This window comes from Choloepus didactylus, chromosome 16, assembly GCF_015220235.1.
Source record: "Choloepus didactylus isolate mChoDid1 chromosome 16, mChoDid1.pri, whole genome shotgun sequence".
In the NCBI taxonomy this organism is placed as follows: Eukaryota; Metazoa; Chordata; class Mammalia; order Pilosa; family Megalonychidae; genus Choloepus; species Choloepus didactylus.
The window spans coordinates 10,885,740-10,910,643 of NC_051322.1; the positions used below are offsets into that span (position 1 = coordinate 10,885,740).

General features: G+C 37.6%; 1 protein-coding gene across 1 annotated transcript in view; it reads right to left on the reverse strand.

Moving 5' to 3' along the window:
- DOK6 (docking protein 6) overlaps nt 1–24,904 on the reverse strand; it is a 491,683-nt gene that overhangs the window by 253,529 nt on the left and 213,250 nt on the right. Inside the window, exon 3 of the mRNA XM_037806228.1 lies at nt 22,168–22,282. Coding sequence (XP_037662156.1) covers nt 22,168–22,282 — 115 coding nt within the window. The remainder of the gene's footprint in view (nt 1–22,167; nt 22,283–24,904) is intronic.

Here is a 24,904-nt window from a genome sequence, read left to right on the forward strand (position 1 = left end):
TTAAAGAACAGCAAACTAACCCCAAAGCAAGCAGAAGGGAAGAAATAACAAAGATTAGAGCAGAAATAAATGCAATTGAGAACAGGAAAACAATAGAGAGAAGCAACAAAACCAGAAGTTGGTTCTTTGAGGAAATCAATAAAATCGATGGACCACTGGCTAGGCTAACAAAAAAAAAAAAGAGAGAGCAGATGCAAATAAATGCAATCAGAAATGGGAAAGGAAATATAACTACCGACCCTGCAGAAATTAAGGAGATAATGAGAAAATACTATGAGCAACTATATGCTAATAAACTAGACAACTTAGATGAAATGGACAACTTCCTAGAAAAGCATGAACAACCAACATTAACTCAAGAAGAAATAGACGACCTCAACAAACCAATCACAAGTAAAGAGATCGAGTCAGTCATCAAAAAGCTCCCAAAAAGGAAAAGCACAGGACCAGATGGTTTCACATGTGAATTCTACCAAGCATTCAAGAACGAATTAGTACCAATCCTGCTCAGCCTCTTCAAAAAAATTGAAGAAGAGGGAAAGCTACCTAACTCTTTCTATGAAGCCATCATCACCCTAATACCAAAACCAGGCAAAGATACTACAAAAAAAGAAAATTATAGACCTATTTCTTTAACGAATATAGACGCAAAAATCCTCAGCAAAATACTCGCAAATCGAATCCAGCAGCACATTAAAAGAGCTATACACCACGACCAGGTGGGATTTATTCCAGGTATGCAAGGCTGGTTCAACACAAGAAAATCAATTAATGTAATACATCACATCAATAACTCAAAGCAGAAGAACCACATGATCATCTCGATTGATGCAGAAAAGGCATTTGACAAAATTCAACATCCTTTCCTGATGAAAACACTTCAAAGGATAGGAATAGAAGGGAACTTTTTCAATATGATGAAGGCAATATATGAAAAACCCACAGCTAACATCACACTCAATGGGGAGAGACTGAAAGCTTTTCCTCTAAGATCAGGAACAAGACAGGGATGCCCACTATCACCATTGTTATTCAACATTGTGCTGGAAGTTTTAGCTAGAGCAATTAGGCAAGAAAAAGAAATAAAAGGCATCCAAATTGGAGAGGAAGAAGTAAAACTTTCCCTATTTGCAGATGACATGATTCTATATGTAAGAAATCCAGAAAAATCTACAGCAAAGCTAGTAGAACTAGTCAATGAATACAGCAAAGTAGCAGGCTGCAAGATCAACAAGCAAAAATCTGTACTGTTCCTAAACACAAGCAACATGCAACAAGATAAGGAAATCAAGAAAAAAATCCCATTTACAATAGCAACCAAAAGAATCAAGTATTTAGGAATAAACTTAACCTAGGACACAAAAGACCTTTACATAGAAAACTATAAGAAACTGCTAAAAGAAATTGAACAAGACCTGAAAAAATGGAAGAACATACCATGTTCATGGATTGGAAGACTAAATATAGTTAAGATGGCAATGTTACCTAAACTGATTTACAGATTCAGTGCAATACCAATTCAAATCCCAACAACTTACTTTACAGAAATAGAAAAACAAATAACTAAATTTATTTGGAAGGGTAAGGTGCCCCAAATAGCCAAAAATGTCTTGAGAAAGAGGAATGAAGTGGGAGGTCTCACACTACCTGACTTTGAAGCATATTACAAAGCTACAGTGCTCAAAACAGCATGGTACTGGCATAAGGACAGATATACTGATCAATGGAATCGAATTGAGTGTTCAGAAGTAGACCCTCACATCTATGGACAACTGATCTTTGATAAGGCAGTGAAGCCGAAGCAACTGGGAAAGAGCAGCCTGTTCAATAAATGGTGTTTGGAGAACTAGATATCCATTTCCAAAAGAGTGAAAGAGGATGTCCATCTCACACCTTATACCAAAATTTAACTCAAAGTGGATCAACGACCTAAACATTAGCACCAAGACCATAAAACTCTTAGAAGAAAATGTAGGGCAATATCTTAAAGATCTTGTGAAAGGAGGTGGTTTCTTAGACCTCACACCCAAGGCACGAGCAACCAAAGAACAAATAGACAAATGGGATCTCCTCAAAATTAAACACTTTTGTACATCAAAGGACTTTGTCAGGAAAGTAAAAAGGCAACCTACACAATGGGAGATGATATTTGGAAAACACATATCAGATAAGGGTTTAATATCCTGAATATATAAAGGAATCCTGCATCTCAATAACAGAAAGACAAACAATCCAATTAAAAAATGGGCAAAAGACAGGAACAGACATTTTTCTGAAGAGGAAATACAAATGGCTCAAAAGCATATGAAAAAATGCTCAACTTCACTGGCTATTAAGGAAACGCAAATCAAAACCACAATGAGATATCATCTCACACCTACCAGAATGGACATTTTCCAAAAAACAGAAAATGACAAGTGCTGGAGAGGATGTGGAGAAAGAGGCACACTTATTCATTGTTGGTGGGAATGCAGAATGGTGCAACCACTCTGGAAGACAGTATGGAGGTTCCTCAGGAAGCTAAATATAGATTTGCCATATGACCCAGCTGTTCCATTGCTGGGTATATACTCAGAGGAACTGAAACTTAAGATACAAACAGACATTTGTAAACCAATGTTTATTGCAGCATTATTCACAATTACCAAGAGATGGAAACAGCCCAAATGTCCATCAAAGGATGAGTGGATAAACAAACTGTGGTATATACACATGATGGAATATTATGCAGCTGTAAGACAGAACAAAGACATGGATCATGTAATAATGTGGATGAACCTTGAGGACATTATGTTGAGTGAAGTTAGCCAGAAACAAAAGGACAGATTCTGTATGGTCTCACTAATATGAACAGACATTAATGAACAAACTTTGGGAGTTAAAAGCTGACAACACAGGCGACCAGGAGATCAAAAGAGGGCAGAGATCAGCCATTTGATGCTGAAGGACTACAGAATGCTTAGGATTGATTGCATAGATCCATAAATAGATAGCATAATACTGTGTGATGGTAGCACGGTATTGTAAGTACACTGAACAAAGATGTCTGTGAGTAAAGCTGAAAGAGGTGGGATAGGAGAATGTATGACACCAGAGGTAAAGATAGATGATAAAGACTGGGACTGTATAATGTGGCAAAAACTGGAGTGGCCAATGACTGTTACTAAATATACAAATATAAAAATGTTTTTGCATGTGGGAAAGCAAATGAATGTCAACCATGTAGAAATTTGAAAAAGGGATGGTATTCAGGAAAAAACATAATCAAAGCAAACTGGAGTCTATGGTCAACAGTAACATTGTAATATACCTCCATTAAATGTAACAAAGGCAGTATGCCAATGCTAAATGTATATGAGAGGGGGATATAGGGGAGTAATATGGGATTCTTGGTAGTGGTGTTATTTGCTGTCCTTAGTAGTATATTGTATTGTATGACATGTTATTTTTCTTTTTATCATTTTTTCTTATTGCTAAAAAAAAAAAAACAATTTTTCTTGTAGTAATCAGTATGTTCAAGTGCTGATTGCGGTGACAAATGTACAACTTTATGAAGATACCATGAACAACTGATTGTACACTGTGGATAAATGTATGGAATGTGAACATAACTCTATAAAATTGTAGGAAAATATATATATAGGAGTAAAAGTGTTGGAGAAAACATGGTGAGAGGGATGATGCCTCACCAATATGGACTGACTACAATGTGTAAACTCAGAATTGAATCTTAGAACATAGCCTAACGTGGACACAATAATTGTAATAGTCCCTAGATTGTAAGCTCTTACAGCAGTTAACTCTATCCCTGAATTGTAAGGCCTATCTCTAAACTTTGAGATGCTGATCCCCTAGCGTATAACCTGATTGATCTCTGGAACAATGCATATCTCTGAGACACCTGAAACTCGGAGCTAGAGCTCAGCAGATATGAATGTCCGTATTAGTGCATACAGCCACTGTCAAAAAAAAAAAAAAAAAAAAGCTGAAAAAGAGCCCAGACTTCAATTAGTGATATGAATCAAGTAGGTCTGGTTAAAAACAGAGCAAGCCAGGGCAAAGGGTAAAGGTTGAAACTGGCTGTGTTTTAATACTTCAACTTTCATATGAGACCAAGGGAATAGATATCTATTTGATACAGGATCTAAATTTTCTAAATGGTACAACTCTACAGTCAATTTGTTCAAACACCACAATTGCATGGAACTTTGAATAGGAAGTGAGATACGGTAGGTTAGTATAGGCTGGAGTGAAATAGTGACACATCTTAGAGTAATTTGGGCAGATAATAAAAAATATATTTACAGCCTCCCCCTCCCCAGCCCCGAGGATCTGGGGGAAGGTGCGGATGTGTTGGACATCCTCACCTGGACTGGTGTTGATGTTGTCACAAACATTGGGACTGGCGGTTTGATATGCTGAGCCCTCGAGCATGGGACTTGCCCTTATGAAGCTCATTACCACAAAGGAGAGTCTAAACTTGTATGTAATGGTGCCTAAGAGTCTCCCCCCGGGTACCTCTTTGTTGCTCAGATGTGGCCCTCTCTCTCTCTAACTGAGCCATCTCGACAGGTGAACTCGCTGCCCTCCCCCCTATGTGGGACCCGACTCCCAGGGGTGTAAATCTCCCTGGCGACGCGGAGTATGACTCCCGGGGATGAATGTGGACCCGGCATCGTGGGACTGAGAGTATCTTCTTGACCAAAAGGGGGATGCAAAATGAGACGAAATAGTTTCAGTGGCTGAGAGATTCCAAATGGAGTCGAGAGGTCACTCTGGTGGACATTCTTAATGCACTATATAGATAACACCTCTTAGGCTTTAATGTATTGGAATAGCCAGAAGTAAATACCTGAAACTACCAAACTCCAACCCAGCAGTCTGGACTCCTGAAGACAATTATATAATAATGTAGATGATAAGGGGTGACAGTGTGATTGTGAAGACCTTGTGGATCACACCCCCTTTACCTAGTGTATGGAAGAGTGGAGGAATGGGGATAAAAACTAAAGGGAGAGGCGGGGCAAGATGGCAGACTGGTGAGCTGTATGTTTTAGTTACTCCTCCAGGAAAGTAGGTAGAAAGCCAGGAACTGCGTGGACTGGACACCACAGAGCAATCTGACTTTGGGCATACTTCATACAACACTCATGAAAACGTGGAACTGCTGAGATCAGCGAAATCTGTAAGTTTTTGCAGCCAGGGGACCCGCGCTCCTCCCTGCCAGGCTCAGTCCCGTGGGAGGAGGGGCTGTCAGCTCCGGGAAGGAGAAGGGAGAACTGCAGTGGCAGCCCTTATCGGAAACTCATTCTACTGATCCAAACTCCAACCATAGATAGAATGAGACCAGACACCAGAGAATCTGAGAGCAGCCAGCCCAGCAGAGAGGAGACAGGCGAAAAACTCCAAAATAAAAGCGGAGGATTTTTGGAGTTCTGGTGAACATACAAAGGGGAAGGGCAGAGCTCAGGCCCTGAGGCGCATATGCAAATCCCGAAGAAAAGCTGATCTCTCTGCCCTGTGAACCTTTCCTTAATGGCCCTGGTTGGTTTGTCTCTTAGCATTTCAATAACCCATTAGATCTCTGAGGAGGGCCCTTTTTTTTTTTTTTTTTTTTTTTCTAATCCTTTTTTCTTTTTCTAAAACAATTACTCTAAGAAGCCCAATACAGAAAGCTTCAAAGACTTGCAATTTGGGCAGGTCAAGTCAAGAGCAGAACTAAGAGAGCTCTGAGAAAAAAGGCAATAATCCAGTGGCTGAGAAAATTCACTAAACACCACAACTTCCCAAGAAAAGGGGGTTGTCCGCTCACAGCCATCATCCTGGTGGACAGGAAACACTCCTGCCCATCGCCAGCCCCATAGCCCAGAGCTGCCCCAGACAACCCAGTGTGACGGAAGTGCTTCAAATAACAGGCACACACCACAAAACTGGGCGTGGACATTAGCCTTCCCTGCAACCTCAGCTGATTGTCCCAGAGTTGGGAAGGTGGAGCAGTGTGAATTAACAAAGCCCCATTCAGCCATCATTTCAGCAGACTGGGAGCCTCCCTACACAGCCCAGCAGCCCAGAACTGCCCTGGGGGGATGGCACTCACCTGTGACATAGCACAGTCATCCCTCAACAGAGGACCCGGGGTGCACAGCCTGGAAGACGGGCCCACTTGCAAGTCTCAGGAGCCATACGCCAATACCAAGGACTTGTGGGTCAGTGGCAGAGACAAACTGTGGCAGGACTGAACTGAAGGATTAGACTGTTGCATCAGCTTTAAAACTCTAGGATCACCAGGGAGATTTGATTGTTAGGGCCACCCCCCCTCCCTGACTGCCCAGAAACATGCCCCATATATAGGGCAGGCAACACCAACTACACACACAAGCTTGGTACACCAATTGGACCCCACAAGACTCACTCCCCCACTCACCAAAAAGGCTAAGCAGGGGAGAACTGGCTTGTGGAGAACAGGTGGCTCGTGGACGCCACCTGCTGGTTAGTTAGAGAAAGTGTACTCCACGAAGCTGTACATCTGATAAATTAGAGATAAGGACTTCAATTGGTCTACAAATCCTAAAAGAACCCTATCAAGTTCAGCAAATGCCACGAGGCCAAAAACAACAGAAAATTATAAAGCATATGAAAAAACCAGATGATATGGATAACCCAAGCCCAAGCACCCAAATCAAAAGATCAGAAGAGACACAGCACCTAGAGCAGCTACTCAAAGAACTGAAGATGAACAATGAGACCATAGTATAGGATACAAAGGAAATCAAGAAGACCCTAGAAGAGCATAAAGAAGACATTGTAAGACTAAATAAAAAAATGGATGATCTTATGGAAATTAAAGAAACTGTTGACCAAATTAAAAAGATTCTGGACACTCATAGTACAAGACTAGAGGAAGTTGAACAACGAATCAGTGACCTGGAAGATGACAGAATGGAAAATGAAAGCATAAAAGAAAGAATGGGGAAAAAAATTGAAAAAATCGAAATGGACCTCAGGGATATGATACATAATATGAAACGTCCGAATATAAGACTCATTGGTGTCCCAGAAGGGGAAGAAAAGGGTAAAGGTCTAGGAAGAGTATTCAAAGAAATTGTTGGGGAAAACTTCCCAAATCTTCTAAACAACATAAATACACAAATCAAAAATGCTCAGCGAACTCCAAATAGAATAAATCCAAATAAACCCACTCCGAGACATATTCTGATCACACTGTCAAACACAGAAGAGAAGGAGCAAGTTCTGAAAGCAGCAAGAGAAAAGCAATTCACCACATACAAAGGAAACAGCATAAGACTAAGTAGTGACTACTCAGCAGCCACCATGGAGGCAAGAAGGCAGTGGCACGACATATTTAAAATTCTGAGTGAGAAAAATTTCCAGCCAAGAATACTTTATCCAGCAAAGCTGTCCTTCAAATTTGAGGGAGAGCTTAAATTTTTCACAGACAAAGAAATGCTGAGAGAATTTGCTAACAAGAGATTTGCCCTAATGGAGATACTAAAGGAAGCCCTACAGACAGAGAAACAAAGAAATGACAGAGAGACTTGGAGAAAGGTTCAGTACTAAAGAGATTCGGTATGGGTACAATAAAGGATATTAATAGAGAGAGGGGAAAAATATGACAAACATAAACCAAAGGATAAGATGGCTGATTCACGAAATGCCTTCATGGTTATAACGTTGAATGTAAATGGATTAAACTCCCCAATTAAAAGATATAGATTCGCAGAATGGATCAAAAAAAATGAACCATCAATATGTTGCATACAAGAGACTCATCTTAGACACAGGGACACAAAGAATCTGAAAGTGAAAGGATGGAAAAAAATATTTCATGCAAGCTACAGCCAAAAGAAAGCAGGTGTAGCAATATTAATCTCAGATAAAATAGACTTCAAATGCAGGGATGTTTTGAGAGACAAAGAAGGCCACTACAAACTAATAAAAGGGGCAATTAAGCAAGAAGAACTAACAATCGTAATGTCTATGCACCCAGTCAAGGTGCCACAAAATACATGAGAGAAACACTGGCAAAACTAAAGGAAGCAATTGATGTTTCCACAATAATTGTGGGAGACCTCAGCACATCACTCTCTCCTATAGATAGATCAACCACACAGAAGACCAATAAGGAAATTGAAAACCTAAACAATCTGATAAATGAATTAGATTTAACAGACATATACAGGACATTACATCCCAAATCACCAGGATACACATACTTTTCTAGTGCTCACGGAACTTTCTCTAGAATAGATCATATGCTGGGACATAAAACAAGCCTCAATAAATTTAAAAAGATTGAAATTATTCAAAGCACATTCTCTGACCACAATGGAATACAATTAGAAGTCAATAACCATCAGAGACTTAGAAAATTCACAAATACCTGGAGGTTAAACAACAGACTCCTAAACAATCTGTGGGTTAAAGAAGAAATAGCAAGAGAAATTGGTAAATATATAGAGACGAATGAAAATGAGAACACAACATACGAAAACCTATGGGATGCAGCAAAAGCAGTGCTAAGGGGGAAATTTATAGCACTAAATGCATATATTAAAAAGGAATAAAGAGCCAAAATCAAAGAACTAATGGATCAACTGAAGAAGCTAGAAAATGAACAGCAAACCAATCCTAAACCAAGCAGTAGAAAAGAAATAACAAGGATTAAAGCAGAAATAAATGACATAGAGAACAAAAAAACAATAGAGAGGATAAATATCACCAAAAGTTGGTTCTTTGAGAAGATCAACAAGATTGACAAGCCCCTAGCTAGACTGACAAAATCAAAAACAGAGAAGACCCATATAAACAAAATAATGAATGAAAAAGGTGACATAACTGCAGATCCTGAAGAAATTAAAAAAATTATAAGAGGATATTATGAACAACTGTATGGCAACAAACTGGATAATGTAGAAGAAATGGACAATTTCATGGAAACATATGAACAACCTAGACTGACCAGAGAAGAAATAGAAGACCTCAACCAACCCATCACAAGCAAAGAGATCCAATCAGTCATCAAAAATCTTCCCACAAATAAATGCCCAGGGCCAGATGGCTTCACAGGGGAATTCTACCAAACTTTCCAGAAAGAACTGACACCAATCTTACTCAAACTCTTTCAAAACATTGAAGAAAATGGAACACTACCTAACTCATTTTATGAAGCTAACATCAATCTAATACCAAAACCAGGCAAAGATGCTACAAAAAAGGAAAACTACCGGCCAATCGCCCTAATGAATATAGATGCAAAAATCCTCAACAAAATACTTGCAAATCGAATCCAAAGACACATTAAAAAAATCATACACCATGACCAAGTGGGGTTCATTCCAGGCATGCAAGGATGGTTCAACATAAGAAAATCAATCCGTTTATTACAACACATTAACAAGTCAAAAGGGAAAAATCAATTGATCATCTCAACAGATGCTGAAAAAGTATTTGACAAAATCCAACATCCCTTTTTGATAAAAACACTTCAAAAGGTAGGAATTGAAGGAAACTTCCTCAACATGATAAAGAGCATATATGAAAAACCCACAGCCAGCATAGTACTCAATGGTGAGAGACCAAAAGCCTTCCCTCTAAGATCAGGAACAAGACAAGGATGCCCGCTGTCACCACTGTTATTCAACATTGTGCTGGAAGTGCTAGCCAGGACAATCCTGCAAGACAAAGAAATAAAAGGCATCCAAATTGGAAAAGAAGAAGTAAAACTGTCATTGTTTGCAGATGATATGATCTTATATCTAGAAAACCCTGAGAAATCGACGATACAGCTACTAGAGCTAATAAACAAATTTAGCAAAGTAGCGGGATACAAGGTTAATGCACATAAGTCAGTAATGTTTCTATATGCTAGAAATGAACAAACTGAAGAGACACTCAAGAAAAAGATACCGTTTTCAATAGCAACTAAAAAAATCAAGTACCTAGGAATAAACTTAACCAAAGATGTAAAAGACCTATACAAAAAAACTACATAACTCTACTAAAAGAAATAGAAGGGGACCTTAAAAGATGGAAAAATATTCCATGTCCATTGATAGGAAGGCTAAATGTCATTAAGATGTCAATTCTACCCAAACTCATCTACAGATTCAATGCAATCCCAATCAAAATTCCAACAACCTACTTTGCAGACTTGGAAAAGCTAGTTATCAAATTTATTTGGAAAGGGAAGATACCTCGAATTGCTAAAGACACTCTAAAAAAGAAAAACGAAGTGGGAGGACTTACACTCCCTGACTTTGAAGCTTATTATAAAGCCACAGTTGCCAAAACAGCATGGTACTGGCACAAAGACAGACATACAGATCAATGGAATTGAATTGAGAATTCAGAGATAGACCCTCAGATCTATGGCCGACTGATCTTTGATAAGGCCCCCAAAGTCACTGAACTGAGTCATAATGGTCTTTTCAACAAATGGGGCTGGGAGAGTTGGATATCCATATCCAAAAGAATGAAAGAGGACCCCTACCTCACCCCCTACACAAAAATTAACTCAAAATGGACCAAAGATCTCAATATAAAAGAAAGTACCATAAAACTCCTAGAAGATAATGTAGGAAAACATCTTCAAGACCTTGTATTAGGCAGCCACTTCCTAGACTTTACACCCAAAGGACAAGCAACAGAAGACAAAATAGATAAATGGGAACTCCTCAAGCTTAGAAGTTTCTGCACCTCAAAGGAATTTCTCAAAAACGTAAAGAGGCAGCCAACTCAATGGGAAAAAATTTTTGGAAACCATGTATCTGACAAAAGACTGATATCTTGCATATATAAAGAAATCCTACAACTCAATGACAATAGTACAGACAGCCCAATTATAAAATGGGCAAAAGATATGAAAAGACAGTTCTCTGAAGAGGAAATACAAATGGCCAAGAAACACATGAAAAAATGTTCAGCTTCACTAGCTATTAGAGAGATGCAAATTAAGACCACAATGAGATACCATCTAACACCGGTTAGAATGGCTGCCATTAAACAAACAGGAAACTACAAATGCTGGAGGGGATGTGGAGAAATTGGAACTCTTATTCATTGTTGCTGGGACTGTATAATGGTTCAGCCACTCTGGAAGTCAGTCTGGCAGTTCCTTAGAAAACTAGATATAGAGTTACCATTCGACCCAGCGATTGCACTTCTCGGTATATACCCGGAAGATCGGAAAGCAGTGACACGAACAGATATCTGCACGCCAATGTTCATAGCAGCATTATTCACAATTCCCAAGAGATGGAAACAACCCACATGTGCTTCAACAGATGAGTGGATAAATAAAATGTGGTATATACACACGATAGAATACTACGCGGCAGTAAGAAGGAACGATCTCGTGAAACATGACAACATGGATGAACCTTGAAGACATAATGCTGAGCGAAATAAGCCAGGCACAAAAAGAGAAATATTATATGCTACCACTAATGTGAACTTTGAAAAATGTGAAACAAATGGTTTATAATGTAGAATGTAGGGGAACTAGCAGTAGAGAGCAATTAAGAAGGGGGAACAATTATCCAAGAAGAACAGATAAGCTATTTAACGTTCTGGGGATGCCCAGGAATGACTATGGTCTGTTAATTTCTGATGGATATAGTAGGAACAAGTTCACAGAAATGTTGCTATATTAGGTAACTTTCTTGGGGTAAAGTAGGAACATGTTGGAAGTTAAGCAGTTATCTTAGGTTAGTTGTCTTTTTCTTACTCCCTTGTTACGGTCTCTTTGAAATGTTCTTTTATTGTATGTTTGTTTTCTTTTTAACTATTTTTTCATACAGTTGATTTAAAAAAGAAGGGAAAGTTAAAAAAAAAAAAAGGAAAAACAAGGAAAAAAAAAAGATGTAGTGCCCCCTTGAGGAGCCTGTGGAGAATGCAGGGGTATTTGCCTACCCCACCTCCATGGTTGCTAACATGACCACAGACATAGGGGACTGGTGGTTTGATGGGTTGTGCCCTCTACCATAGGTTTTACCCTTGGGAAGACGGTTGCTGCAAAGGAGAGGCTAGGCCTCCCTATAATTGTGCCTAAGAGCCTCCTCCCGAATGCCTCTTTGTTGCTCAGATGTGGCCCTCTCTCTCTGGCTAAGCCAACTTGAAAGGTGAAATCACTGCCCTCCCCACTACGTGGGATCAGACACCCAGGGGAGTGAATCTCCCTGGCAATGTGGAATATGACTCCCGGGGAGGAATGTAGACCCGGCATCGTGGGACGGAGAACATCTTCTTGACCAAAAGGGGGATGTGAAAGGAAATGAAATAAGCTTCAGTGGCAGAGAGATTCCAAAAGGAGCCGAGAGGTCACTCTGGTGGGCACTCTTACGCACACTTTAGACAACCCTTTTTAGGTTCTAAAGAATTGGGGTAGCTGGTGGTGGATACCTGAAACTATCAAACTACAACCCAGAACCCATGAATCTCGAACACAGTTGTATAAAAATGTAGCTTATGAGGGGTGACAATGGGATTGGGAAAGCCATAAGGACCACACTCCACTTTGTCTAGTTTATGGATGGATGAGTAGAAAAATAGGGGAAGGAAACAAACAAAGGTACCCAGTGTTCTTTTTTACTTCAATTGCTCTTTTTCACTCTAATTATTATTCTTGTTATTTTTGTGTGTGTGCTAATGAAGGTGTCATGGATTGATTTAGGTGATGAACCTACAACTATGTAATGGTACTGTAAACAATCGAAAGTACGATTTGTTTTGTATGACTGAGTGGTATGTGAATATATCTCAATAAAATGAAGATAAAAAAAAACTAAAGGACAAATGCGGTGGGATGGGGGGATGATTTGGGTGTTCTTTTTTCACTTTTATTTTTTATTGTTGTTCTGGTTCTTTCTGATGTAAGGAAAATGTTCAGAGATAGATTGTGGTGATGAACTCATAACTATGTTACCATACTGTGGACAGTGGATTGTATATCATGGATGATTGTATGGTGTGTGAATGTATTTCAATAAAACTGAATTAAAAAAAAAAAAAAAGCAACCAGGGCTCGCTTTTCAAGGACCTAGCAAAATGCAGAAATTCTCATTTGTATTCAATGATGTTTTTTCATATAAGTTACTGCAGCAGACACAGTAGGCCATGACAATTTTTATTGTCATGCACATGCATACACACACATGTGCACATGCAAGTTCATGTGTAAACATGCACACGTTCATGCCCGCACACACACACACTCACAGACCACACTGGTCATTTACTTCCCATCACAAACACACAGCATCTATTACATGGCCATTTAAATAAATTTCTCCTTGAGCAGCCAAATGAGTCTCTACAACTTGATTTGCAAAGCAATGATCACTTTGAAAAAAGTCTCTTGTCTCTGCTAAGATCCATTAAAGAAGTGCAGAGGACATTGTTAGCTTCTGAGCAGAATAAAATGTCGCATTATTCACAATTCTTGACACATTCCCTATATCTTAGAAAACATGAAATGAGTGCTTTGGAAGGACCAATGCTGAAACTTTTTTTTTTTTTTTTTTTGAACTTTCTATTTCGAAATAATTATAGAGTCACAGAAATTGCAAGGACAGAAGAGTGTCCTTCCCACATACCGTTCACCTGGTTTTCCACAATGGCTGCATCTTCACCTGGTTTCTACAACGGTTGCGGGAAGGTTGCATCTTCTGCAATGGATGCATCTTAATTATGGTGCAACATCAAAACCAGGAATACGGTATGGGTAAAATGTGCATGCATAGTTCCGTGTATTTTATCACACGTGAAGAGTGGTGTAACCACCATGGCAATCTAGATACAGAACAATCCCCTCGCCACAAAGATCTCCCTGGTGGTACCCTGAACATCCACAACCCCTGAAACCTCTAATATGCCTTTCTTCTCTATAATTTGTTCATTTCAAGAATATTCCATAAATGGGATCAGGCAGTATGTGACCTTTTGAGACTGGCTTTTTTCATTCAGCATGATTTTCTGGAGTTTCATCCTTGCTGTCGCATGTACCAATAGTTCAGTTCTTTTTATTGCTGAGGAGAACCCCGCGGTGGAGACATACAGTGTTTGTTGAATCATTCATCTGACATTCTGGTTTTTTTTTTTTTCAGTTTGGGGCTATTACAAATAAAGCTGCTGTGAACAATCAAGTACAGGTTTTTGTGTGGCTGTAAGCTTTCACTTCTCTGGGATAAAGGCTCAGTGGTGTGATTGTTGGGTTGTGTCTAAGTGTATGTTTAGTTTTATATGACACTGCTCAGCCATTTTCAAGAATGGTTATAACATTTTATATTCCCACCAGCAATGCATGAGTGATCCAGTTTCTCCACATCCTTGCCTTCGTGTTGTGTTGCCACTATTTTTTTTAGCCATTCTCACAGGTGTGTAGTGATATCTTGTTATATTCTTAACTTGCATTTCAGTGAAATATCTCTTCTGTCTTTGCTCATTTTCCATTAGATTTTATGTGTTGATTTCTTAAGATTATTTATAGATTCTAGATACAAGTTTTCTGATATGTGATTTGCAAATATTTTCTCCTGCTCTGAAGCTTATCTTCTCATCCTCATTTGCCAAGAAAAAGTTTCAATTTTGATGAAGTCCATTTAATCAATTTTTCCATTATGGATTGTGTTTTTGGCAGCATGTTTAAGAGTTCTTCAACAAGTCCTCGGTTCCAGGCTCCTTGATTTTCTCCTGTGAAATCCTCTAAAATTTTTTTTTTTAATTTTACATTTAAAACTGTGATCCATTTTTAATTAATTCTTGTCAGAGCTGTGAGGTTTAGATCATGTCTTCCCTCCCTCCCCCATCCCTTCTTTCCTTCCTCCCATCTTCCTATTTTCCTTTCTGCCTATGGATATCCAATTGCTCCAGCACCATTTGTTGAAAAGACTATCTTTCCTCCATTGAACCGCTTTTTTTGTCTATCTCAAAAATCTGTATTTGTCTGAGACTAATTCTGGGTTCTCTATTCTGTTCTAATGACCTACATTTCTATCCCTCCACCAGTACCACACAATTTGATTATGGTAGTTATGTAATAAGGCCTGAAATTGGGTAGAGTGTGATTCCTTTCACAACTGTTTAAACTATTCTAATTCCTCTGCCTTTCCATATAATGCAGGATAATCTTGTAAATATCTATAGAATATCTTGCTAGGTTAAGACTGTATACCAATTTGGGCAGAATTGAGACTTCCAATTCATGAACATGATCTACCTATTTATTACACATCCTGTACCATATTGCATTTTGTTAGATTTACATCCAAATATTTCATGTTTTAGATAATAAATAACACTGCAGTTTTCCATTTCATTCCCATGTTTATTGCTAGTATATGGCCACATACAAGACGGTGACCATGATTCCTGTGACGTTGCTGAACTCACTTTTTAGGTCTGAGAGGTGTTTTGTTTTTGTTTTTTGTACATTCCTTGGGATTTTTTTTAAAAGTAATCAATCATGTCACTTTCATATATGGAAAGCCTTATTTCTTCCTTTCCAATCGGTATGTCTTTTTTTTCTTTTACTTGCTTTATTGTGATAGCTACGATGTCCAGTGCTATGCTGCATAGCAGTGGTGAGAGAAGACACCCTTGCCTTGTTCCCAATCTATAGGAGAAAGCAGTCGGTCTTTCACCACTAAAGATGACGTGAGTGTAGGTTTTTTGGTAGACGTTCTTTATCAAGTTGAGGAAGTTCCCCTTTTACTCCTTCTCTTCTGATAGCTTTGATCATGACTGGGTATTGAATTTTGTCAAAATTTTTTTTTACCTCAACTGACAGGATCATGAGGTTTTCTTCTTTAGACTGTTAGTATGATGGATCACACTGATTGATATTCCAGTCCTGAAAACAATAACACTACTTTTTTGTGTATTTTTTGCACCTCATTTTAGAGGTTACCCACCAGAAAGAGGATATTTTAACTTTTATCCCAATTTTAATTTACTCCTAAAGAGAGAACTTTAAAAATATCACTGTGATCTATATTAAACAAATACATATCTGCTAACTTATTTCAGAATTTACATGCGATCTCGGGCAGGTAGCCTAGTTGTTAAGAGCATGATTCCAGGGTCAGATGCTCTATTTCTTCTTTGGTCACAGGGAGATGGGATAGTTCTCCGGGGGCTAGGGGAGGATTTTAGACATAAATTCACATACTACTCCTATAGCAGAACTATATAAAGGTTTCAAAAGTATTCTTATCATTTTTTCATACATCATTCTCTATATTTAGTACTTAAAAATGACAAACATTTCCCAAATACAACAATAAAATTTGCTGTCAGCCAATTCTGAGATTTTAAGAAAAAATAAAAATAAATCAAAGCTCTTTCATAAGTCTCATAAAACTGCTGGGATTTTCTGAGTTCCTGCATCCTGACATGGTGGTGCAGATACTTCTCAGGCAGCTGAGAAGCAATACTCCTTTTACATAACTATAGAAAACGGGCTTCTTATCATTCCATGCAAATTCTGCCGAGTATTTCATAATCCATAAAACGTCTACTTGATAAAGCATTTTGCCAGAAAATAAAATTTTATTGACAGATATGGGAGACTGCATCTTAACATCTATTTGTAAGAAAAAAGTGAATTTAATGCCTTCTTTAGAAGTTTAAAGTTCTTTCTTTTTTCCATTGGCATGTGCTATAGAATTAAGACAATTAAGAAAATAATGCTGGGAATGTAAAATGGTGTAGTCAATGTGGAAAGCAATATGGTGGTTCCTGAAAAAGTTAAACACAGAATTACCATAAGACACGGAAATTCTACTCCGATGTATACATCTAAAGAAGCTGAAAGCAGGGACACAAACAGACACTTGTACACTAGTGTTCACAGAAGCAATATTCACAACAGGTAAAACGTGGAAACAGCCCAAGCATTCACCAACAAATGAGTGACACAACAAAATGTGGCACATACAGATGACAGAATAGTATTCATCTGTAAGAAGGAATGAAGTTCCAAGACATCCACAACTTAGATAAGTCTCACAAACATAATTCTGAGTGAAATAAGCAAGGCACATAAGTACAAATACTGTATGACTACATGAACCATCTAGAAATAGTGAATTTGTAGAGACAGAAAGTAAGTTAACAAATGAAGGGGGAAGAAGGGAAGGGGCAATAATTACTTGGTGGCTATAGAGGGTTTGTAAATTTTGGAACTTTTTAATTAAAAGAAGACATGACATTGTTACTCAAACGTTTCTACTACTAGCTTCAAACTAGTAATATCTACACATAGAACGTGACTGTAATATCTACACATAGAACGTGGTTGGAAAAAAAAACAAAAAATAAGTCATATTTAAACTAGTTGAGAACTCTTTGCTGGAAAATCAAATAAAAGCATTCCTCTAGTTTTACATTTGGATATAACTTCAACCTTACTGTAAGGAAATTTAAAGCCATTTTCTCCCAAAAAATAACATTTTATTTCTCAAAATTCTTACATGAACCATGAAACAATAACATCAACAACAACAACAACAACAACAAAAAACCCTCAACGCTTCAAATTTCAGATTTGTGGGTTATAACTGTGAGTCTAAAATTCACATATGAGATGAATTTTTTTTTGTCACAAAGGAGTTCTTTGTATTCAAGAGATCCCATTGTGGTAATACTAACCTTTGGTCTTATTTTCTTAATCAGCAGCATTCGAAAGAGGCCATTTTTTCAGTTGTATTTGATATTATGAAGGCTTGAAGTCAGAAATACGGAAATTCTCTGATTATCTTAAAAATAAGTAAGCTGAGAGCATTTGAAATTATAGATTCAAAAGTCCTGATGTGATTTAGTGCATCTACCACTTGTCAGTTTCAATTCAGAAACTGCATAATTACAATTCAAATTGTACTATATGGCTATTAGTGACTCTAACTCACTGCCTGCATTTTGAAATCTCACCAGATGAAATATAGTCTTGATCACATTCTCTAAAAACGTTTTTCCTTGAGAATGAATCAGTATAATCTCTTAACAACCAAAATAGTTTCCCTAAATTCTGTTTCATGAACACATTCATCTTAATTTCAACTTTTTGGCAGAAAGAACTTAGTGACGTTCTCCACAGGTATATGCTTTGGGGTATCTGGAATTCTACTGGAGGGACTAACACGGCAACGATGGTTGTGATGGCAAAGTTATGGTCAACTAGTATATTAGCTGTAGGTTTCATAAGATCCCTGCCTTGGTAACAAATGTCTACAGAGCAACAGGCTCCAGGGCGACAACAGTCACCCCTTTGCCATCCGGGATTCAGGGTAAATGAGAAAGCCACGTCGGGACATGCACATTTGCCAGGCAAGAGAGATGAGTCCCCCAATAGCACTGCAGCAATATAACCAAGTGTCCCTTGGATAGTTCTTTTAAAGCAGCAATGGAGTCATATTCTAGAATGATTCTGAAGGAGAGCTAGATTCACTAAAGGAGCACTGTAGTAGATGCGGGCTGCTTGCCTGCTGAATTTCAGCCTATGTTGAAAAATGGGCTCCTCATACTGAAACTTTAGATCGGATTCTTCAGTAGAAAAGTGATTATGGCACTAGGCAAGCATCTAATATTTCCTATGAAGCCAATGTACAATGGCAACATTTTTGGTATCGTCACTTCCATTGTTAGGAAATATAACACACCGCTTCATCATTCATCATAATATAAAATGAAAAGATAGTGCCGGAGTACATTTTTTAATTTATTGAGTGACCCAACTGTAAATATATCTCTTATTGTGCACTAAATTTCCATTATAATTGAGTTTAATATAGTTCATTGATATATTCTTATGTCATTTTCACACTGCTTTTTAAAATAAACTTTTAAAGTTTGAACAGCTTTAGATTTATAGAAAAACTGTTGGTAGTACAGGGGTATCCCATATACTTCACATCTGGATTCCCACATTAGTTACATCTTACATTAGTATGGTATATTTGTCACAATTAATGAACCAATATTGATATGCTATTACTAACTAAAGCCTATCATTTATCCAGATTTCCTTGGGTTTTACACTTTTTTTTATTCTGTGACAGAATCTCATCCAAGATACCACATCACATTTAATTGTTATGTCTCCTTATGTCCCTCTTGTCTGTGACATGTTCTCAGACTTTCCTTGTATCTGAAGATCTTGACAGTTTGGAGGAATATTGGTCAAGTATTTTGCAGAATGACCATCAATTTGGTTTGTGTGATGTTTTCCTCATAATTAGATGGGGTTTTGGGTCTGGAGGAGGAAGCCCACAGAGGTAAAGTGCCATTTTCATCACATCCTATCAACGGTACATGCTATCAACATGGTGCATCATTCTTGATGTTGACCTTGATCACTTGGCTGTAGTAATGTTTGTTGGGTTTCTGTAGTATGAAGCTATTCTTCTTTCTATGTTGTACTCTTTGGAAGGAAGTTTATATCCAGTTTACACATAAGGAGCGGGGGTTATATTCTACTTCCTTGACAGCAGAGTATCTTTATAAGTCACTTGCAATTCTTCTGAATAAGATATTTGTCTACTCTCCCCATTTATTTATTTATTCAATCATTTATTTTTATCAGTATGGACTCATGGATATTTATTTTGTACTTTGGGTGATGATGAAATACTACTTTATTCTGCTGCTCCAGCTTTGGCCACTGGGAGCCCCTGTGACCCTCCAACACAGCCCCCTCTTTTTTTTTCTATTTTTTTGTTTTAAGCACTTCCTTACTTTCTGGCACTACAATATGCTCCAGGTTCATCTTTTTTATTTCCAGCCCAAGAACTAGAATGAGCCATTTCATTTCTCCAAGAATTCACTGATTTTTGGGGGGTGGGGGGGTGGGGAAGGAATCAAGATCTGGGCTTGAGGTGTGCTTGGGAATTTAAGTGCAAATCCTTATGTTCTTCATATAAATTTTAAAAACACATTTGCTAAGTTGAACTAGTGAGAGCTGCCACTTTGTTTGGCCTGTGTAAAGTGTGTAAAGATGAGATGCTATGAATGCAGCACCAGGCCAGAGGTTCTGGAGAGCTGCCTGCTTGTTTTCAGCACGCCGCATCATGTGCACATGTCAGCGACATTCACCACACCAACATTAGGCTTCTCAGATACTGCCGATGCACAGGTGCTGCTGCATTTCAGGTACACAAATGAAAGTTTCTGAATTAATATACCAATAGCAGTACACTGCAGAGATGAACATTTTCTAAACTAAGTGCTTGGGATGATGTGAACACAGAACTCAAACGCAGTATCTAAATGACACAACTTTTTAAAAATGCCTTTAAGTATCAGCATCGAAGTAAGACTGACTTTCAATGGGTCCACTGCTATATATCCTGTGGCTGACAAGGGGTGGACAGTCGGGGAATTTAGGATAAATGAGCCAGAAAAGTGTCATAGAGCAGCAAAGCTATTTAGATGAAAAGTTGAGTATATATACTTTCTCCAACTTCCTATAATATAGAAATGTGAAAGCTCATGTACACTTTATAATATACTCCAGCCCAGTTTATACAAAAACCAATAGGAAGTTAAACAGATAGCAGACTATAACAATGTAAATCAGAAAAACTTTCTGTTTAAATACATCAAATGATGTAAATAATGCTTTTGCTGTAATTTGGAACTCAGGGTTGTAATCAGATGAATAAAACAAAGCACTGAATGCTTAAAATATTAAATAAATGTGAATTTTATGTCAATATCTGTCAAAAGACAACTCAAATATGGTGTTCGTATTTATAAACATAATTAAATATTCTTTTCCAAAATATTAGACTCCAGCATTGGTTATGCATCCACAATTTGGCTCAGTACAATTTCAAAAATGTAAAACAATAGCAATAACTAAAAAATGAAGACAATAGTGACAATTACTTTTTCTTTTTCAGGAAAACCAAATTTCTGATTATTGTTATGAGTTTTTTTTTTTTTTGTTATGAGTTTTAATACGAGAATTTACTTAAGAGCTCAGGAAAAAATGAAGTGGTTAGACTTTTTTAAGACAGTGAACAAAAGAAATAAAGAATTGTAGAAATTAATATATGATACCAGCATGTTTGGGACAGTTTCTATTACCAAATACGGATTTATTTCACTAGTTAACAGTCTTCTAGGCAACTACAAAAAGTCTATTTTAAATGATAAAATGAGGCCAAATCACAAGTGAAGAAAAGTATGTTTAAACTACTGATAGATGTATGCATTTAAGGAAAGTAGGACACCAGTAAATTCCCATTCAGTGTAGCAAAACTAAGATAAGCATGAGCAGGTAAAGAGATGAGAGTAATTGTAGTTAGGCAAAATGATATTAATGGTTTTAGAATAATAAGAGCTGATATTAGATATACCTATAAACTTTGACTCTGAGATCAAAAGCTTTATTTTCCTTTTAAAAATACTCAACAACTCTTCTTTTATATACCTAATCATAATTTCTAATTCATCCCTTTCAAGTTCGTAATAAATTTTGCTTCCATCCATTATACAAAATAAGTGCACCATTTCATTGAGTAAAATGGTTAAAAAGCTACAATAAGCCAACTAGAATATTACATAGCACAGCGATTGCAAAATAACAAATACTGTACTACAAGCTCAAATTTTAAACTGCTTTGTCTTTCAGTAATGTCATGGTGCTTTATGAACAGGGATGCTTAAATTTAATCTGTAATGTATTCACTTGTAGTACTAAGAATCTGTGAATACACAAATTGCTCAAAGTTCAGATTTTTAAATGTCTGGGGACACAGGCTCTGCTTTGCCGTACTTTCACCCAGCAGCTCCGTTACTGTCTACCAGATGCTTACAGCTATACTCGGCAAGAGCCAGAATACAAGTCACAGGCTCGTACTAACAACATCTCCCCGGCATTGTTTCCTTGATTTTTAAAGCTTGGATGGAAACCTCAAGGGTTCTCAGACCACATGGGAGCCAAATCCAGACACAGGCAGACAATAAACAAGCATCCCAAAACATCTGTAGTGATAATACGCTGAGCTTCTTACCAAAGACTTCTAAGACACATTCTCCTTACAATAATAATAAGCCATCCTAGTCACCAGTGTATCTTAACCCATCTGGGTCATTGTTTCAGAAGCAGCTCAATTTCCTCGAGCTGTAGACAGGCCCGTAACTGCTTACCTGACTCACAGGCAAATGTCTTCGACGTTTCATCATGGAAGATAATTGCCACTGCATGCTTCTTTGTCTCTCGAGGCAGTCTGGTTATATTTTTGATGTTGTGCAGTTCAGTAACCTTGAAAGAAAAATATTTTGATCTTAGTATACAGCATACGCTCAGTACCAGAGAGCTTAAATAAAATGATCAGTTATCGCTGTCTTAAACCACTTTCCTATGGATATTAGTCCTCATTTCTAATCAACTGCAGCCAAAAACAAAACAGGGAAATACAAAAGTCTTCTACCATGACCTAGATTTTGATCACAGGTTAAATTGTTTGCTGTATTTTGGAATGGTTTAAAAATGATACAGAAGAGTGGCTCCGCCAGAGCAAGGATAACGTGCGTTTTTATTTCAATTGAATCCTCTGCAAACAACTGCAACTCTGGCACATGGGGAATTCTCAGTATTGATTGGGATTTAATATCTCCTCTCTCCCCTCATGCATACCCTTCATTCAAGACTGTGGTAGGCCCTTAGCCACGAAGCACTGACAGCTGGCTAAAATTCTGGAGTCCTAAATGGACCCTTTCCTAGAAAAATGCATATGATATTCACGAACCCCTACTCCCACGATGTCACCCTGTCCCTCCACCAAGGCCCGTTTGTGATTTATGGACCCAGCTTAACAACATTTACTAAATATTGAATAAATTTATGAATTTTAGCTCTTGGCTCTTTACTGGGACACGTTTTTCTGCTATAACTTGTGCATCACCCTTTCTTTTCCCCACAGTCCAAAGAAATGGACAAATGTCTATTTCTTCAACTTCTGTGCAAGCTCAATATTACTATATATATGAGTTTCTTCTAATTCCCTTCTCAATATGTTTAATTTTATTCATTTCTTCTAATGTAAAAGATTACTTATTTTTGATAAATATTGTTAGCAGAAAGTAGGTAGAATTAACTAGGATAATAAACTCACTAATATTCTTTTTTGTGATAGCCTACAAGAATATGGTTGAACTAACAAAAGATTCTAGGTCTTTCACCATAAAGTTAAGGTAACTTTAATATCAAAAACACTGAATATGAAAAAAATTATAACTAGAAAAATTATTTGAAATAATCTCATAAATACCAAAAATAAATTCATTATTTTTCACTATGCCTTAATTTCCCCTCCTCAAATGTAGAATTTTCATGAATATTTTTCAAGGCTACTTTGCTGGTTAACATTTTTATAAACACAAGAACTAAATAAATACTAAACTCTTACTTTTCTGTATAGGTAATCTGTCTATATGCTCACATATTATATATACAAGCACATATTTATATAGATGCAGTGGATATATGTACAAAATGCATATTTACATGGAATATGCTTATACTGGGAAAGCAGCACTTTATTATTTTTTATTAATATTTAGTGTGGTAAGCGTTTGGCAAGCATATATATATCTGTTTTCTACATTATGATATGTGAATTATAACAGCAGTCTCCATAAAAACACAGGAAAACAAAAATCACCAACAAGGAGAAGCAACTTGAGGCTATAATATGAACAGAAACAGGCAAGTGCATTTGTTGATGGAGACCAAATATAATACTGAAAGTTACTTGTCAAGGGGAACCACCCAATTCATCAGGTAAAATAACTGGGTGATTCTCCTCTCTACATATTACACTGCAGCATTAGAAGGAAGTTCATGGAGGAAAGGGCTTAGAAAACTGAGTGAGGCTGAGTATTCCACTTCCGAAGGGTAGTCTAGGGAAAACAAATGGCAATAGAGAATGGAAGAACTTGTCTGAACATTTGAAGTGTGACGATATGTTGCATCTGAATGAATGTAATTGAAGGATGTATTAATTTCCTAGGGCTGCCATAATGAAGTACCATAAACTGAGTGACTTTAAAAAAGCAGAAACTTATTTTCTCACAATTCTATAGACTAGAAGTCCAAAATTAAAGGTGTTGGCAAGGTCATGCTGCTGTTAAAGGTTCAAGGGAAGAATCTTTCTTTGCCTCTTCCTAGCTTCTAGTAGCTAATGACAATCCTCGGTGTTCTCAGCTTGTAGACACATCACTCCAATCTCTACCTGTCTTCACTTGATCTTCTTTCCATATATCTGTGTGTTTCCAAATCGCCCTCTTCTTATGAGGATACCAGTCACTGGATTTAGGGCTCACCCTAATCCAGTATGACCTTAACTTGATTACATCTGCAAAGACCCTATTTCCTAATTAGGTCGCATTCACAGATACTGGGGGTTAGGACTTGAACATACATTTTGGGGGAACACAATTCATCCCACAACAAAGGATATGGTCTTATGGTCTAAGATTGTAAAAGGCTCCAGATTCAACCATGTTGTGAAATTGTTTTACGAAGCTCTAGATATCTAAGAAATGCAAATACAGTACACATGGCAGTGGGTGAGGAGGCCATTAAACTCACACCCCAGTTGCTATTCTTGAAAGTAGAATGTTTGATGTTTACACCTATTACATGAGAAGTATTAGGGAGTTCTTGTGGTTGCCCAGATCTATTTCTAGCTAAGACTGGTGAGAAAGAGAATACCACAACAGCACAGAGTTAAAGTATCTCCTTGAGCACTACAAAACCAAGAGAAATCCAATCATACCACACAAAATTCAGCCACCAAAGAGAAATCAGAAGCAAGTCAAAGCGCTTAGACTAGAAATACGGAGAGCTGCAGCATCATGCAGTTCCCTGTAGTAATACCAG